General features: G+C 45.9%; 1 protein-coding gene across 1 annotated transcript in view; it reads right to left on the bottom strand.

Annotated features, from left to right (window-relative positions):
- Positions 1 to 6611: 6611 nt before the first annotated feature.
- Positions 6612 to 19530, bottom strand: part of LOC137843734 (ankyrin repeat and MYND domain-containing protein 1-like) — a 37120-nt gene continuing 24201 nt past the window's right edge. Inside the window, exons 14-16 of the mRNA XM_068659316.1 lie at positions 18853 to 18919; positions 17074 to 17228; positions 6612 to 7264 (exon numbers count right to left, since the gene is read on the bottom strand). Coding sequence (XP_068515417.1) covers positions 7101 to 7264; positions 17074 to 17228; positions 18853 to 18919 — 386 coding nt within the window. The 3' untranslated portion in view covers positions 6612 to 7100. The remainder of the gene's footprint in view (positions 7265 to 17073; positions 17229 to 18852; positions 18920 to 19530) is intronic.

Here is a 19530-nt window from a genome sequence, read left to right as displayed (position 1 = left end):
CTCCTTCTCCTTCAATTATTCTTAATCTTCATCCTCGTCTACATTTTCTTCTCCTTCTTCTCCTTCTTAATTATTCTTAATCTTCATCCTCGTCTACATTTTCTTCTCCTTCTTCTTCTTCTTCTTAATTATTCTTAATCTTCATCCTCGTCTACATTTTCTTCTCCTTCTCCTCCTGCGTCATCATCTTCTCCTTCTCCTTCTCCTCTGGCGTCATCATCTTCTCCTTCTCCTTCTCCTCCAGCGTCATCATCTTAAGTATATATATTGGGGTTCTATAGCCCCAGGATCCGTTTTCTGCCCACATAGCTGGATCATAATAGGCAAACGCCTTCAATCAAGGGGTTGGGCCCGCTTTCAGGGTCAAATCAGGCTTGTGTTACCGTTCAGCCTGTCAGGGTGACCCAGCTCCTGGAAAACGAATCACAATTGTATATAGGTTTAAAAAAAAAAGAGGTTCTTATATTATTTTCTCGGGACAACCTGACCTTAGTGTGGGAGAAGTCCAGTCGAGGCCCTCTCACTCAGCAGTCAATACCCATAGGGGTTGCCTCCCTTGGTAGACCATACACACCTCAGTGGACGGTCCTGCCCCGGTCTTGCCTTCTCCCTTTCCTCCCTTCAGGGTTGTTCCCTTTATTTAGCATCCTTAACTCATGCAGAGCTTCGTTGCCAGAATACTAGTTCTTCCTTAGCTTGAGTTTCAGTTCCCAAGGAGCGGACTCAACCCTCCAAGTTTCAGTAGTTACTGGTCCTTTTGTTCTGGATGCGTGGGTCCAACCTCTTTCTGCTGTTCTCACAGCTGTTTCAGTAGTAAGTAAAACAAGGTACAGTCCCTCCCATCAGGAATTCAATGATTCTTCCCTCCAGGTTTTTTTATTAAGACCTTGTCTCCTGGTTGTATCTTATGAATAGCAAATCCTAAAGGTGGTGTTTGAACCATCATTCCAATTTCTCTTAGCTCTTGTAATCTCCTTCCAATAGTAATTATATATTTCTGGATGCTACGATCCTCAACTACATTGTTCCCTAGAGGCATCCCTTGAGAATAAGGCATATCATACAACATTTCATATGGTGATAATCCAGTCTCACTTTGTGGTTTAGTTCTTATGTTTAAAAGTGCCAATGGTAAGCATTTCATTCAGGGCATTTGTGTCTTGATCATTAATTTAGCCAATTGTTGTTTTATTGTTTGATTCAGTCTTTCTACTTCCCCTGAGCTTTGTGGGTGCCACGGAGTATGGAGTATGGTAATAATTTTATTATTTTAGAAGTAAAGTGTGTGCCCTGGTCAGAATCAATGTACTGGATTATCCCATATCTAGGTATCAGGTGTTCTAATAGAATTTTTACCACCACTTGTGCCATAGCTCATGCTACGGGATAAGCTTCTACCCATTGTGTTAAATGATCTACTATTACCAATAGATATTTTATCCTCTACTTTGGGCAATTCAGTGAAATCAACTTGTACTTTCTCAAAAGGCCTATGAGCTGTTTTGTTTTTTTCTCCCTCCCGTGGCTGCTTGTTGAAACAGTTTCTTATGTATCTTCTGATACGTTATGCAATGTTGTGTAATTTGCTTTGCTATTTCAAAAAAAAACCAATGCAACCAAATTGTTTTAGTAAATGATCACTTAACGCCTTTGTACCCCAATGTGTTTGTGCATGCAAACATCCCAATATTTGCTTCGCATAAGCTTTTGGCAATATCTCTCGCCTGTTTGGCAGTGTCCATTTTCCTTGTTCTAATTTAGCTCCTATTTTCTCCAGTTTCGTTTGTTTGTTTTGTTTTCCATTGCATTTCATAGTCGGTGCAAAAATTCCATAGGGATTTCTTTTGGATCTTGTTGGAACAGATTCTCAATTCCCAATTTAACCAGATTTTGGTATTTACCGTTCATTATTTCCGGGGTGACTATAGTCTCAGCGTGGGGTCAGTCAGGGGAATGCAATCGTCAACAGTTCCCTGAGCAGTCCCATTGGCAATCTGGGCTCACTCATAAACTCAGATTGTTTTAAGGGTTAACTGCTTTTCTGTTTCCATGACAACTCTCTCGGACCCATCATGGTCCCCCTGCCCCAAAGGGCTCACATGGTGATTTTGAGATCACATTCTCCTGTTGAGGCAGAACTATTAACATTCCTACATCCTCTTTCCCTGCTCATTCAGCTTCAAACAGTTCTGTTAAATACTGCATGCCACACCTTTAACACCTTCAACAACCCTTTTAACCCTTCCTTTATCTTTCTCCAGCCTGTACTTTTCTCATGCCAACACCAAAGGCTAAGTCAGGGGCCAACTTAATTCCACTCCTTTTTCCACTAAAATGCTGAAACAACGTATCAGTATAACACATTTCATCCTGTTTTCCTTCTCTCCTCAAACACAACATTAATTGCAAGATAGTGTTATAGTCGATTGATCCATAAAGTGGCCATTTAGTTTATATAGTGGCCACCATTGATTGCAATACTTAGTGAAAGTCTTCTTGCTTTCTGTGCCCCCAGTTCTAACAATATCCTTCCAATGTGCCAATATGCACCCGAGGAGGCTTTCTTTTAAAACGTCTTTGTTTTGGATATTACTCATTTCCTTGATTTCCCATTCCCTTTTATTTGTTTGTTTATTTATTTATTTATTTATTACTATTCCTTATTAGTTACTGTCCTTTGGTGGGGCATCTGGGGTCAGGTCTGGGGTGGGGCTTAGGGTTGGGGCTTGGGGTTGGTGCTCAGGGATGGGGCTTGGGGTTAGCTCCAGGTCCTGTGTTAGCTCCGGGGCTCGGGCTTGGGGTCAGCTCCATGGTCCAGGGCTCATGTCTGGGGTTTATAGTTAGCTCTGGAGTGGGGACTCTGGGGTCGACAGTCTGGGGTCAGTTCTAGGGTCAGAGGCTCAGAGTCAAGGCTTGGGGTCAGGCTTAGGGTTGGGGCTCGGGGCAAACTCTGGGGTCAAGGGCCCTGGGCTCGGGCATGGGTCCAGGTCTGGGGCTCAGGGTCAGAACTGGGTGCAGGGCTCTGGCGTTGGGTCTGGGTTGGTGGCTCAGGGGTCAAGGGTCCGGGGTTGAGGATTCAGGGTGTGACTTGGGGTTGGGGCTCAGGTTTGGGACTTGGGGTTGGGTCCAGTTCTGGGGGTCAGGGTAGGGGGATCAGGGGTCGGGTCTGGGTCAGGGGCTCTGGGGTCTTATTAGCTCCAGGGTCAGGGTCAGCTCTGGGGTTGGGAGCTTGGGGTTGGGGCTCAGAGTTGGGGGTCCAGGTCCAGGGCCTGTTCCAAGGGTTGGGGGCTTGAGGGTCAGCTCCTTGGTAGGGATTCAAGGTCAGCTCAGGGGTCTGGGGCTCAGGTCCATGCCTCAGGATCAGGTCCAGGGCTGGGGTTTGGGTTTGGGGCTCAGGGCTGTGGCTTGGGGATGGGGCTTGGGGTTGGGGCTCAGGGTTAGCTCCATGTCCAGGTTCTGTTCCAGGGGTCATAGTTCATGGTTATCTCCAGGGTTGGCAGCTCAGGGTCAAGGGCCTGGTTTGGGGTCTGGCTTCGGGGCTCCAGGTCCAGGGTCCATTCTTAAGTTGGGGGCTTGAGGTCAGCTTTGGGGTCAGAAGCTCGGGGTCAGCTCCTGGGTCAGGGGCTCGGGGTCAGCGGCTGGGTCGGGTCTTCAGGTCAGTTCCAGGGTGGGGACTATGGGGTCAAGGGTCCAGGGTTGAGCATCTGGGATCGATGGTTTGAGTGTACAGGGCTCAGGCTCAGGGTTTGGGCTCGTTGTTGGGATTAGCTCCGGGTCCAACTCCAAGGTCCATTTCAGGGGCCTGGGTCAGCTCCAGCTTGGCCTGAGCTTTGGGCTCAGCTCCGGGTCCAGGGCTTGGGGTCAGCTTTGGGGTGGAGGGTCCTGGGTCAAGGGTGCGGGGTTGGGACTCGGAGCTGGGGCTCTGGACTGGGGCTCAGCGTTGGAACATGGGGTTGGTGCTTGGGGTCAGGGCTTGGGGTCAGATCTGAGTCTGGGTCCTCAGGTCAGGTCCAGGTCCATGGCTCAGGGTCAGGTCCAGGATGGAGGCTCCAGGGTCGGGTCTGGGGTGGGGGTTCTGGGTTCGAAGGTCCGGTGTCTCTGGTCCAGTTTTGAGGCTCGGAGTTGAGGCTTGTGTTTGGGGCTCAGGTTTGTTTCTCCAAGGCCTGTTATCTCACCAAGGTGATCAGCTCCAGGGCAGACGCATTCTGCAGTGGAGCGGGGATCAGGACAGGCAGGGCTTTTTCTTTCCAGCATCGAGGCCGCTCATGGCAGCTGAGGGAGCTGCCAGGGCCCAGCAGCCCTCACAAGGGAGGCTGATGAGGCATAGGCGGAGCCAGCAGCGCCCCCTCCCCTGATGTTAAAAAGCAGCCCCTAGGGAGTGGGAGTGACCAGGAGCGCAGTGACCAGGACGGGCAAGCACATCAGCATGTTGTGGCATGGCAGTTTGCGCAGCAGTTCACGCAGTCAGGGCACACTCAGGCAGGGCAGAGCGTTCCGCCCCACTCATAAGAACAACTCATCTACCTATAGGTAAAACGCCATGGTCTACACTAGGTAGAAATCTCTTTCTAGAAAGTCTGTGGCCACCCAGACTGAGTGCCCTATCAAAAATGCAGCAGTTCAGGTCTCTGGATGCACGGAGTGCCTGAGCCTGTTGGTGCCATCTGAAGTCGGCAGAGATACCATGTGTTTGAGGTGTGAGCAGGTGGATGACCTGGTCATCCTGGTGGCAGAGCTCAAGGAGGAGGTGGAGAGATTAAGGGCCATCAAGGAGTGTGAGCAGGAGATAGACTGGTGGAGCAACTCCCTGCCAGGCCTGAGGGAAAGGTACTGGGGTGAGACACCCCAAATGGGGATGGACCCCCTGCCCTGTCACTGTCAAGCAGAGGGAGGGGACCTAGGAGACGAGGAGGAATGGAAACAGGTCCCTGCTCAGCGTCGCAGGCAACCTTCTTCCCTACCGGCCCTGCCTCTCTAGGTGCCCTTACACAGGTTTGAGGCCCTGGAGCTTGAGAGACAGGTGGGTGAGGATGAGGTGAAAAGTCTACCCAGGAGGATGCCTAGGGCAAGGAAGTCAACTCCATGCCTCAAGTCTACCTCCACTGAGAAAGAAAGAAGGGTGATCATTGTAGGTGACTCCCTTCTCAGGGGAACAGAGGAACCCTGTTTTTTTGTCAGCCTGACCCTGCCTGTAGGGAGGTCTGCTGCCTGCCTCCCTGGGGCCAGGGTCAGGGACATTGCAAGAAAACTTCCCAACCTGGTTTTCCCCGCTGATTACTATCCTCTTTTGATAGTCCAGGCTGGCAGTGATGATTTTGCAGAAAGTAGCCTGAAGGCTATCAAACGGGACTTAGGGGACTGGGACGAATAGTAAATGGAGCGGGAGTTCAGATGGTGTTTTCCTCCATCCTTACAGTGGCAGGGAAGGATACAGAGAGGACACGGAAAGCACTGATAAACACATGGCTCAGAGGCTGGTGCCAACACAGAAATTCTGGTTTGTTTTTTTTTGACCACAGGGCACTTTACTTGGCACCTGGTCTGATAGCTGCAGATGGGTTCCACCTATCTCTAAGGGGAAAATGGATGCTAGCCCAGGAGCTGGCAGGGCTCATTGAGAGGGCTTTATACTAGGTAAGAATGGGGGTGGCGATGAAATAAGGCTTGATAGAGGTGTGCCAGGGGGAACAATGTCAGGGCTGGGGGAGAAGGCAATGGCCCAACTGAAGTGCAACTACACTAATGCACGCAGCATGGGCAACAAACAAGAGGAGCAGGCAAGCTATGACTTGGTTGCCATCACTGAAATGTGGTGGGACGACTCCCATGACTGGAGTGCTGCAATGTCTGGCTATAGGCTCTTCAGAAGGGACAGGCAGCACAGAAGGGGTGGCGGTGTGGCTCTCTATATCAGAGAGTGTTTTGATGCTGTGGAACTCGAGGCTGGGAATGATAAGGTTGAATCCCTATGGGTTAGGATCAGCGGGAAGGCGAACAAGGCAGGCATCCTGGTGGGGGTCTGTTATAGACTGCAAAACCAGGATGAGAAGACAGATGAGGAGTTCTACAGTCAACTAGCAGAAGTTGCAAAATCGTCAGCACTTGTTCTCATGGGGGACTGCAGCTTCCCAGACAGATCCTGGAAATGCAGTACAGCTCAGAGGAAGCAGTCTAGGAGGTTTCTGGAGAGCATGGAAGATCAGTGTCAAGGGTCTGGGGTTGAGGGTCCGGGGTTGGGGCTCGGGTTTGGGGTTTGGGGTCAGCTCTGGGGTCGGGGTCAGCTCTGGGGAAACCTTTGCTTGGCATGCCTGTCTGCAACTTAACTGTGGGTCATCATCTCCTTCCGACCTTCTTCTCACTGGGTCAGTCTTCATGAATTTTTATTCCTCTTTGGTAGTTCTTCACCAGCATACCACCACCACACCTCCACACACACACAACCGAGGAGAGGGTTTTACAGTTTTAAAGACAAACCATTGCCAGTGGCGCAGCTGTATAACAAAGTCCACTCCTCCTTAAGCATTTCCCCTTCAGCAGCAGGCTCAAGGAGAAAAACACCTGGTCCTCGTTATGTTAACCCTCACCCCTAAAGCGATGTAGTCAGTCTTGATATGCTCACTTTCCTGGCAGGATTCTCAGTGCCCATGTGGGCAAGAAGTGGGCTAGCAGCATAGAAGGACTGAGCAATCGCTCCCTAGGGTCTCAGATCCAACCCACAAGAACCAACAAACCTCCCCTACAGAGCGACTCTAGTTGCCAAATAGCCCCTCTGTCCCCTATAGGATGCAATATATGTAACTAAGTTTAATACTAGGCAATACTGGCTTTAAAATATATATAGAGAGAACATTAGATTGATAAAGCCAGTTTCACTATATTTCTAATTGCAAACATTTATTTAAATACATAACTAGTATATACCCTCACAACAGACACACTCTTTTTGATGACATTATCTGTCTTTGAGCTTATGTGTGACATCATGGAAAGATGCTTCTGCTTTAGTTCCTCAAAACTTGTTGGACTGGTCAGTTTTAACCATATTGGAAGTGGAGTAAAAGTCAGAAAGGACAATGGTATTAAACTTAAATTGAAATGAGTCAATCATTCTTCCTATGATGGTCTCTTCCACCAATCCTAACTTTACTCTTTTTTCTACCTCTCTTTTCTTCTTTTCCTTCTCTTCCATTTTTCTTTTTGCCAATGATGTTCTTTTTGCATTCTGCAGTGCTTACAGACAGCACTGTTTCACCTGTACATTTCTCTGAAAATTAATGGATAAAGTATGTAAGTTAGTAACACGAAGTACAATATTTGTTTGGGTAAGCTTTGTTTTCTTTGGAACAATAAACTGGGAATAAGTAGAAGACTTGAGAATGTTCCTATTTTGGCACTATTTTATCACGTATGATGTTAACAGACAACTCTAAGGGAGCTGTGGCTACCTATTTACATACCTATAAACCTCCTAGCAAACTGATCACACACAGGTATGCAACTGACACTTGTTTCTTCTTGTAAACATATCTGAGAAAGTGCTAATCCTGTGGTTAATACTATTGGTTACCTCAGGACTCTGTTAAACATCAAGAGTTTTCCAAATGAGGTACAAAATAAATGCAAGTCACCCTGCAATGAAAAGTACAGGAAGCAGGAAACAGGGCACACGGAATCAAAGGCTTTTAGAGCAACAGAAATGCTCAAACTGATCTGAGTTAGAGAGTTTTAAGTCTTTTTAAATTGGAGAGAAGATTTGGAGAGAAGAAACAAAACAAAAAAAAATCCACCATCATTACTCTCCAAAAGATTTATAGGAGTTCCAGTTAAAGTTCCTGTGAAACTGAACTTATACTAAAACCCTTCCATATAGATTTTTTTTTAATGAAAATATATATATATACATGGGAATAGCCAGGTGCCTTTAATAGTGATGCTATAAACCTCTAGTCTAAGTAAGCTTTTAAGCTTTAATCCTTACTGTCATTTAAGACAGCTTTGGGACAAACAATAAATATAAATCTGTAATTCTCCCACCAAAATAAACATTAATTGATGATGATACAAAGCTGGGAGGAGTGGCTGACATGCCAGAAGGCTGTGCTGCCAATCATCGAGACCTGGACAGGCTGGAGAGCTGAGCAGGAAGAAACCAAATGAGGTTTAACAAGAACAAGTGTAGAGTCCTGCACCTGGGAAGGAACAACCACATAGAGAGGAGATCTGCGGAGAAGGACCTAGGCATCCTGGTGGACTACAGGTTGGCCATGAGTCAGCACTGTGCCCTGGTGGCCAAGAAGGCCAGTGGGATCCTGGTGTGCATTACAAGGAGCATGGCCAACAGGTCAAGGGAAGTGATCCTCCCCCTCTACTCTGCCCTGGTCAGGCTTCACCTGGAGTACTGTGCCCTGGTCAGGCTACTCTGCCCTGGTCAGGCTTCACCTGGAGTACTGTTTCCAGTTCTGGGCTCCCCGGTACAGAAAAGACAGGGATCTCCTGGAAAGAGTCCAGAAGAGGGCCACAAAGATGGTATGGGGCCTGGAGCATCATCACGATGAGGAAAGGCTGAGAGACCTGAGCCTTGAGTAAAGACTGAGAGGAGATCTTACCAATGTTTATAACTACCTAAAGTGTGGGAGACAAAGGGATATGGCCAACCTATTTTCAGTGGTCTGTGGAGACAGGACAAGGGGCAGTGGCCACAAAACAGAGCACAGGAAGTTCTGCAGCAATATGCAAAAGAACTTCTTCATCGTGAGGGTGACAGAGCACTGGAACAGGCTACCCAGAGAGATTGCAGTCTCCTTCTCTGGAGATATTCAAGACCTGTCTGGATGCCTACCTGGGCAACCTGCTTTAGGGAACATGCTTTGACAGGGGGGATTGGACCTGATGATCTCTGGAGGTCCCTCCCAACCCCTACAATTCTGTGATTCTGTGATTCCCTCAAGCTCAGATTGAGTGTGGTCACAGTTATAGATAAGCTATCAAATCCTCTTTAGCAGCAGTAAAACAGCATGTAAAGACACTTTGGCATATATAGGGGATAGACTATATCAATGATTAAATGGGATGATACACTTCTATATAAATCTACACATTACTTTGAGAAAGCTGCTGAACTGTATGTGTACAATGTTTATTTAGTTGGGCATTTTGGTGGATACCTTAATTAAAACCAGGGCAGATGGAAAATGCTTTATACAGGCCAGAAATTTAAGAATTCTTAATATTTACGTATTAAGATTAAAAAAAAAAAAAAATCCAACCAAAATCTTACTAGGGGAATTGAAAAGTGTTGTGATAATTTTCCCTTCATTAATTCCATTGTTCTATCTGTGTGCTTTCTTTTCTTTCTACTTCCTTTCATATTCAATTTCTTTTTAATCACAAAAACACAGTATGTTTGAGGTTGGAAGGGGCCTCTTGAAATATTTTAGTTCACACACATACACCCCAGTCAAACAGGGTCATCTAGAGCAGGTTGCCCAGCACTCTGTCCCATCAGGTTTTGATAATCTTCAAGGATGGATAGTCCACAGCCTATGCTAGTGTTTGGCCACCTTAACAGTGAAAAATGTGTTTTCTTGTGTTGAAATGGAATGTCATGTGTTTTGTGTCCATTGCCTCTGGTCTTCTCACTGAGAATCACTGAAAAGAGTCTGGCTTTGTTCTTCATTTTAACTTCGTAAAATATCAGGTATTTATTGTTAAGATCCCACTTCATCTGTCTCATTTTTAGGTTGAAGAATCTCACATCTCTCAGCCTCTCTTTATATGGCAGGTACTCCAAGCAATTAATCAATTTAAGTGGTTCTTTGCTGGAGTCATTCCAATAAGTCCATCTTTCTTGCACTGGGTTAATAAGTCCACAGTTCTTGCTCAGAACTGGACACAGCACACCCAGATGTGACTTCAGCAATGCTAAGTGTTGGATCACCTCTCTCAACCTGCTAGTGATGCAATTCCTAAAGAAGCCCAGGTCTTCTTTGCTACAAGGACATACTGCTAGTTCATGGTCAACTTGTGCAGAAGGACCCCTGTTGTTCTTCTCTGAGGAGCTGCTTAACATCTAGTTGGCCCCCAGCATGTACTGGTGCATGGAGTTATCCCTCCCTAGATACAGGACTCTGCATTTCCCTATGTTGAATTTAATTCTCTGCCCATTTCTCTAGCCTGCTCATGTCCTTCTGAACAGGAGCATACCACTTAATGGATCAGCCACTCTTCCCAATTTTGTATCAAATGCGTACTTCTTAAATCACAGAATCACAGAATCACAGAATTTCTAGGTTGGAAGAGACCTCAAGATCATCAAGTCCAACCTCTGACCTAACACTAGCAGTCCTCCACTAAACCATATCCCTAAGCTCTACATCTAAACGTCTTTTAAAGACTTCCAGGGATGGTGACTCCACCACTTCCCTGGGCAGCCCATTCCAATGCCTAACAACCCTTTCAGTAAAGAAGTTCTTCCTAACATCTAACCTAAAACTCCCCTGGTGCAACTTTAGCCCATTCCCCCTTGTCCTGTCACCAGGCACGTGGGAGAACAGACCAACCCCCACCTCGCTACAGCCTCCTTTAAGGTATCTGTAGAGAGCAATAAGGTCGCCCCTGAGCCTCCTCTTCTCCAGGCTGAACAAGCCCAGCTCCCTCAGCCACTCCTCGTAGGACTTGTTCTCCAGGCCCCTCACCAGCTTCGTCGCCCTTCTCTCAAGCACCTCCATGTCCTTCTTGTAGCAAGGGGCCCAAAACTGAACACAGTACTCAAGGTGCGGCCTCACCAGAGCCGAGTACAGGGGACAATCACTGCCCCAGCCCTGCCAGCCACACCGCTTCTGATACAAGCCAGGATGCCGTTGGCCTTCTTGGTCACCTGAGCACACTGCTGGCTCATATTCAGCCGACTATCAACCAATACTCCCAGGTCCTTCTCCGCCAGGCAGCTTTCCAACCATTCCTCTCCCAGCCTGTAGCTCTGCCTGGGGTTGTTGTGCCCCAGGTACAGGACCCGGCACTTGGCCTTGTTGAACTTCATGCAGTTGGCCTCAGCCCATCGGTGCAGCCTATCCAGATCCTCCTGCAGAGCCTTCCGACCCTCGAGCAGATCAACACACGCACCTAGCTTGGTGTCATCTGCGAACTTACTGAGGGTGCACTCAATGCCCTCGTCCAGATCATCGATGAAGATATTAAAGAGGACCGGCCCCAGCACCGAGCCCTGGGGAATGCCATTAGTGACCGGCCTCCGACTGGATTTGACTCCATTGCGAATCTTTGGGCCCAGATACCCAGCCAGTTTTTAACCCAACAAAGCATATGCCAGTCCAAGCCAAGAGCAGCCATTTTCTTGAGGAGAATGCTGTGGGAAATGGTGTCAAAAGCCTTGCTGAAGTCAAGGTAGACCACATCCACAGCCTTTCCCTCATCCACCAAGTGCGTCACTTCATCATAGAAGGAGATCAGGTTCGTCAAGCGGGACCTGCCTTCCATAAACCCATGCTGACTGGGCCTGATCGCCTGCTTGCCCTGCAAGTGCCGCGTGATGACACTCAAGATAATCTGCTCCATGAGCTTCCCTGGCACTAAGGTCAAACTGACAGGCCTGTAGTTTCCCGGGTCTGCCCTCCAGCCCTTCTTGTAGATGGGCGTCATATTTGCTAGCCGCCAGTCAGCTGGGACCTCCCCCGATAGCCAGGACTGTTGATAAATGATGGATAGGGGCTTGGCCAGCTCCTCTGCCAGTTCTCTCAGTACCCTTGGGTGGATCCCATCCGGCCCCATCGACTTACACACATCCAAGTGCCATAGCAGGTCACCAACCATCTCGTCGTGGATAGTGAGGGCCACATCCTGCTCCCCATCCCCTTCCACCAGCTCAGGGTACTGGGTATCCAGAGAACAACCGGTATGGCCGCTAAAGACCGAGGCGAAGAAGGCATTAAGCACCTCCACCTTTTCCTCATCTTTTGTAACAAGGTTTCCCCCTGCATCCAGTAAAGGATGGAGATTCTTCTTAGTCCTCCATTTTGCGTTGATGTATTGAAGGCGCACTCTGTCCTGGCATTGAATCACAGAATCAATCACAGAATCACAGAATGAGCAGGGTAGGAAGGTGTGGTACAATTGCCTGAAGTAACTAGGAAAATAAAACTAACATTCACATTTTAAAGAAAATGTACAGCACTGAAGAGGCTTTCAGGGTAGGGCATAACTGCATTACCTGAGCATTCCCTAGGCTCCCAACCTTAGATGCTATCGCGCTGGGGAAACTTGGTGTGCTAGCCCTAAGGAACAGCATGGAGCGTAGAGTGGAGTGGAGACACCACGGCTAGGCTCTGTGACCAGGTGGGGACTTGGTTGTTCTTGTGCACACCAAGACCAATAAGCTGCATTTTTTGCAACCCTGAGCCAAGGACCTGTCATGCTTTGACAAATGCTGTACCCTAGTGTACTTTTGCTCACTATAATATCATTATAATACCAAAACACACCTCCATCCCAAAAGTTACCCACCTCCAAGGTGCAACCACCCCTCACTGAGCATGCTCTATGAATTTCTCGGAGCCTATTACTTTAAATAGAGATGGGAGAACTTTTCACCAATCATAACTAAGATATGCTTGACTAGAGCCACTCAAGCTCCACCTAAAAGATAGAAAATAATATAAATTGGCCTAAGAGAGAGGGGATGTTAGGGAAGATACCACCGTCATGGGAGATACCATCCCGAGGATGGGATACCATCCAGGCAGATACCATACTGAGGACCTCCTGACTCCTGGGATTAGTCAACAGGCTGAGCCTCTCTTCCCCCCCATTGGAATGCTTTTGATTTGAACACTTGGTTATACTGTGTCTCTGTGGAAACTTAGGAATCTCTATAGAGTCTTTGTGCCTTTTTAATTTCGAGGCCTCGCACCTGTGTCACCTGTGTATTTCATGCATGCTAGCTTGCTTTTGCAGACAGTATTGCCAGCAATCCAAAGAATCTGTGTACCTGTTGCTGTAATAAATTGCACATGATTGCATTGTTCCTAGCCGTGACAGTTCTCATTAAACAAAAGTAGAGTAAGGGTGGTTATACGTTATTGGTGAATCCATGACCGTGGTAGTTCAGGGCTCTGAATCCAACTGGACCCCTAACGGGTAATGAGTTATTGGGGAATCTGTGATTGTGATAGTTCAGTACCCTGAATCCGACCGGACCCATACCGGTTAATCAGCTACACCCCTTAACATGACAGAAGGGACCTCTGAAGATCATCTGGTCCAACCGTCCTGCCAAGCAGGTCACCTAGAGCACATTGCAAAGGATGGCATGTAGGTGACTTTTGAGTAGCTCCAAAGAAGGAGACTCCACATCCTCCCTGGGCAGCCTGTCCCAGTACTCTGTCACCCTCACAGTAAAGTGCCCTCTCATATTCAGTCAGAACCTCCTGTGCTTAATTTTGTGCATATTTCCTATCATCCTCTTGTTGGGCACAACTGAAAAGAGCTCCATCCTCTTGACACCCTCCCCTCAGATATTTATATATATATATATAATATATATTTTATATAATATAATATATAAATATAAAATATATAATATTTTATATAATATATATTATATACTATATATTATATAGTATTATATAATTATATAGTATTATATATTATTATTATATATATTTATTTTTATATATTTATTTATATATATATATATATTTATATTTGTTAATGATATATTAATATCCCCTCAGATATATTAATCTCCCCTCAGTCTCCTCCAGGCTAAAGAGGCCCAGTTCTCTCAGCCTGTCCTTGTGTGACAGGTGCTCCAGTCCTCTAATCATTTTAGAAACCCTCCTCCGAACTCGCCCGGTAGTTCTATGTCCCTCTGGTACTGGGGAGCCCAGAACTGGACACAATACTCCAGGTGTGGCCTCACCAGGGCTGAGCAGAGTGGGAGGATCACCTCGCTTGACCTGCTGGCAACACTCTACCGAATGCAGCCCAGCATCCCATTGGCCTTCTTGGCCACAAGGGCACATTACTGACTCACAGTCAGCCTGCTGCCCACCAGGACTCCCAGGTCCCTCTCTGCAGAGCAGCTCTCCAGCAAGTCAGCCCCAGACTGTACTGGTGCTTGGCATTATTCCTCCCTAGGTGCAGGACCCAGCACTTGCCCTTGTTGAACTTCATGAGTTTCCTCCCAGCCCATCTCCCCAACCTGTTCAGGTCCCATGGCAGCACAGCCTCTAGGGTATCAGCCACTCCTCCCAGCTTTGTGCCATCAGCAAACTTGCCGAGGGTGCACTCCATTCCTTCATCCAGGTCGTTCATGAATAAGTTGGAAAACTCTGGACCCATTACTGACCCCTGGGTGACACCGGTGGCTACAGGCCTCCAACTAGACTCCGCACCACTGAGCACAACCCTCTGAGCTCTGCCATCCAGCCAATTATCAATCTACCTCACCGCCCATCTAGGCTGCACTTCCTGAGCTTATCTATGAGGATGTCATGGGAAACAGTGTCAAAAGCCTTGCTGAAGTCAGGGTAGATCACATCCACCGCTCTCCCCTCATCTACCCAGCTAGTCATCTCATCCCAGAAGGCTATCAGATCGGTTATGCATGATTTCTCCTCGGTGAATCTGTGGTGACGACTCCTGATCACCCCTTATCCTCCACATGGTTGGAGATGACCTCCAGGATGAGATTCTCCGTCATCTTTCCAGGGATGAGGGTGAGACTGACTGGCCTGTAGTTGCCTGGGTCCTCTTTCTTGCCCTTTTTGAAGACTGGGATAACACGGGCTTTCTTCCAGTCCTCAGGCACCTCTCCTGTTCTTCATGACCTTTCAAAGATTATGGAGAGTGGCGTAACAATAACATCACCCAGCTCCTTCAGCACCCGTGGGTGCATTCCATCAGGGCCCATGGCTTTGTGGATGTTGAGTTTGCTTAGATGATCTCTGACCCAATCCCCTTAGACCAAGGGAAAGTCCTCCTTTCTCCGGATTTCCTCTCTCATCTCCAGGCCTTGAGACTCCTGAGGGCTGATCTTAGCCCTCCTGATCCCTGCATACTCTGACATTTTCCCCATATTCCTCCCGAGTGGCCTGTCCCTTTTTCCACATGCTGTAGAATTCTTTCTTCTGTCTGAGCTTTGCCAGGAGCTCCCTGCTCATCCATACAGGTCTCCTGCTCCCTTTGCTTGCCTTCTTACTCACAGGGATGCACCGATCTTGAGCTTGGAAGTGATGCTGGAATACTGACCAGCTGTCTTGAACCTCCCTTTCCTTCTAGGGTCCTTACCCATGGGATTCTTCCAAGTAGACCCCTGAAGAGGCCAAAGTTTGCTCTGCTGAAGTCCAGGGTCACAAGCCTACTTTTTGCCCTGCTTCCTCCTTGCAAGATCCTGAACTCCGCCATACCACAATCACTGCAGCCAAGGCTGCCCCTGACCCTCACATCTCCAACTAGTCCTTCCTGATTTCATTAATACAAGGTCCAGCAGCACAACTCTCTTTGTTGGCTTAGGTCATTAACGTTGGCATTAAGGTTGGCATTGAGGTCATTAACGAAGACATTAAATACTCTTGGACCCAGTGCCTACCCAGGCGGCACTCGTAACTGGCCTCTATCTGGACTTTTTCCACACTGATCACCATACTCCAGGACCAGTCATTCAGCCTGTTTTCGGTCCACCTTACTGTCCACTCATCTAACCACTTCATCAATTTGTCTGTGAGGAGACAGTGTTAAGCCCTAGTAAAGCCAAGGTAAACAACCTCCACTGTTCTCCTCTCATCCACCAAGTTCACTGTAAAAAGCTATCAGGCTGGTTAGGCACAAGTCTCCCATTTGTAAATTCCCTGCTGACTAGTGATGATCACCTTCCTGTCCTCCATACATCTGAAAATGTTTTTCACCTTCAGCTCCATGAGCTTCCCAGGGACTGAGAAGTGAATGGCCTGTAGTTCCCTGTACTCTCCCAAGCACATGAAAACATAGCAGTAAAGATACTCGATAATACAGCTGTTGTATTTCTCATTCCAAGCAATTGCAGATACTAGCGCATCATACATTATAAAGGCAGTGTGTAAGTGAGTGAAAAGTATTTTCCAGAAAAGAATGAAACTGAAGTTTTAATTGTGTGCAGTAGGGTGGCAAAACTTTAGGAAAGGACTAAAAGAAAACAAATTCATTTGATTAAATTGCAAATGAAATCTCCTCATAGTAAAATTTCATTTATTCTCATATAATCTCTGAATCTACACCACTGATATCTTATCTTAGTAAAACTGCCAGAAGATATTCAGAGCCCCATACTGGTAAGTATCTATGTTTGATGTAATTTATCTTTAGTTGGACAGGCCTCACTCCCCCTAGTACACAAGTTTTACATGTATCCAGACAGCCACTGAAAGACAGATCATTCATAGAATGACAGTAGTTCTGCATTCATTTTCATACTTGACAGATTCCTCATTCACTATATGTGAACATCTGATATAGATAAAGTAATATAATTTCTTATATCCACCATGCTTGTCTTCTACTGCTACATAGCATGTCATTTGTGTAATGTGGCCTCATTTTTTTTTAATCATTTTAATCAACACGTGGTTTCTAAGATCCACAGTAGCGTGGCATCGACAATTCCATACATAAAATCAGAAATCCCATTGATACCTATTCTAACATACACATAGAGGTTATTAAGAGACAGTTTGTACATAAAGTCCTACTCTGTCTCACTTGTTAGATTTACCATGGTCCTTCAGCCTGGAGAGTTGCCTGTTGATGTCTGCAGTAGCTAACCTTAGTCTTTGGAAGAGTATTTCCTTTGCTCAGCACTCACCTTACAGGTTCTTCTCTCTTGAAATGAGAGCAATGACACTGTAGCAGCTCTCTTAAAGTCGGTGGTTTTCAAAACACAGTTATTCAAATGAATTAATCAAACCTTCTTGTTTAAATTTCTTCATAAAACACATCTTACAGATTCATTACAAGGAAGACATGTCCAAGTCAGTACATATGTACAACACACTGTACTCATATAATAATGACATTCAGACCTACCCAGCAATCCCAAGCACTCATGCCTATGCCGTTCATTCCAGGATTTCCTTCTGCAAGTCTCACTGCAAGTGAAAACTTCATGACAACGCATGCAAGGTGACAGCTGAACACCAACAGAACGTCCACATTGATAGCAGTATTTAAAGAATGGCAGCCTAGAACAAAGGTAGTTGTCAAATAAAAAAAATAGTAGTGTTTGTTTAGTCTTTTTTCTTAACCTGGTAGCATGTCTATTACAACACAATTAAATCCAAATGGAAACAAGATAGAAACAAAAATGTCATAGTACTCAAGGACAGGGAATCAGAAGACTGCAGCTTATCACAGGACTCTGCGGGGAACAGGCTGCGTACCAACAGTAAAGCAAGCCCCCCAAAAGCCAAGTGTTCTAGTGAGAAACATACCCAAGCCTTTACTAAACCAGCAACTACATCCTGTACTACATTGTGTGCTTTAATCTACTCATGACGCTGAGTCCATTTTCAAACTGGTAGGCAGGACAAATTATATATGGTCGGAGATAATGAAGCTAAACCGGCAAATTTGAAAAACCCTTATATAATATACTGGAAGATTGCAGAGACAAAAGGGACACCCATAGGCCACTGCGCCACAACAGTTATTCCAAAGCTGGAACAGAAAACAAAGAGTGCTTGGGCTAGGTCTTTCAGTAAGAATGGGAAGCAGACTGTTAGATGTACTTGCAAGCTTGGCTATGTACTTAGAATCTTTTAAAAATATTTAAGAACCCTTTACAGCACAGATTTCCATAGTATGGTCTGAGCCAAATAGTTCTATGCCTGTGAAATTTGACAAGACCAGATATAAGATAAAGCCAAAAGTTAACCATGCAAAAACTTTAATTCCTGTGATACTATTACATTTTTTTAAAGGTTAAGATACATCTAAATACTTTATAGTTTTTACAGGCAATATTGAATACATTGTATATACTACCAAACTTTTATCTTACAGCCTTCCCACTGTGTGATATGGTCTCTATTAAATGCATTCCTTTATTCCTCCCAATAGCTAGAAGTTTCACTGAGATTTCATCTCTCTGCAAGTCATTGTTGAAATCTATTCATGAAATCTTTGTATGCTACTTTAATGTTCCAGATTTTATTTTAAATCATTTTATTTTCTTCTAGCAATCTCTTCACCTTATACTATTATCTGTCCATCATGTTGCAACAGAAATGCTACCTCAAAATTTCTCTCTTCAAAAGTGGCACAGTTCCTGATACCTATGTTACCTGCTCTTGATTCAAATACTGAGACAAAGTTGAGAATCCTGTGAATTCCCTGCAGCAGAAGAAACTGATGACAGAATTCAGTATCCCTTAGGCACATATTTCCATTACTATTCAAACTTTTGTTACTGAACTGTTTCAAGAATGTTCCCAAACAGTACAAGTCTCTCCTGCAATTTCCTGTAGAGTCCAGAAAAACGATACAAAATTTGTATGTGCCTATTTCTTAGCATTCGCATGCTACTTTGGGATACTGTTGGTGTGAATTGGTTTAAAACACTAGGATACACTGCTTCCTACAATAAGACTGAGTATTATAAAGGCTCTTGTGATGAACTCTGAAGCTGAAAAGGAGCGATGTGATCACAACTAGGAAAGAAGCTAACTTCACCTGACAAGACTAGATAGACTAGAGGGGAAAATTAGAAAGGAGAACAGCAGGGTGATGACAGTCTCTGCGAGGAAAAAATAGAGCCTAGTCATTTCTTAGAACTGTCAATACTTATGTGCAGTATCTCTGTCATACCTCACTTCTTCCACATGATGGCTCCTCTCTTTCATCTTTGAAACACATGCATGAATGACTGAATCCACTAGAATAACATAAGGAAGAGGAGAGAAGAGAGCAAAAATCAGTACTCCAACTTGAGAATTAGAATACCAGTCACAAAATCCACCTTCGTTAGAAGTCTATTTGGCTCACCGGACATTACCAGATGAGCCGTCTACTGTATAAAATTTGAAGATACGTAATAAAATGCACATTACATCAATGAATCAATCATAGGATATGGATATAGGCTGGAAAACACCCCTAGGATCATCAAGTCCAGCCACCAACCTAGCAGTACCTAGTCCATCACTAAGCCATGTCCCTAAACTCCATGTCCACACTTCTCTTAAGTACCTCCAGAGATGGTGACTCCACCACTTCCCTGAGCAGCCTGTTCCAATGCCTAACCACTCTTTCTGTGAAGAAATTCTTTCCAATCTCTAATCTAAACATCTCCTGATGCAACTTGAGGCCAATTTCCTTGCATCCTATCACTTGTCACCTGACCAAAGGGACTGACACTCTCCTCACTGCAATCTCCTTTCAGGTAGTTGTAGAGAGACACGAGGTCTCTGCTCAGCCTCCTCTGCTCCAGACCAAACAACCCCAATTCCCTCAACCACTCCTCATACATCTTATTTTCTAGTTTAT

The sequence above is a fragment of the Anas acuta genome, chromosome 23 (assembly GCF_963932015.1).
Source record: "Anas acuta chromosome 23, bAnaAcu1.1, whole genome shotgun sequence".
NCBI lineage: Eukaryota > Metazoa > Chordata > Aves > Anseriformes > Anatidae > Anas > Anas acuta.
This window is presented reverse-complemented; position numbering and strand designations above follow the sequence as displayed.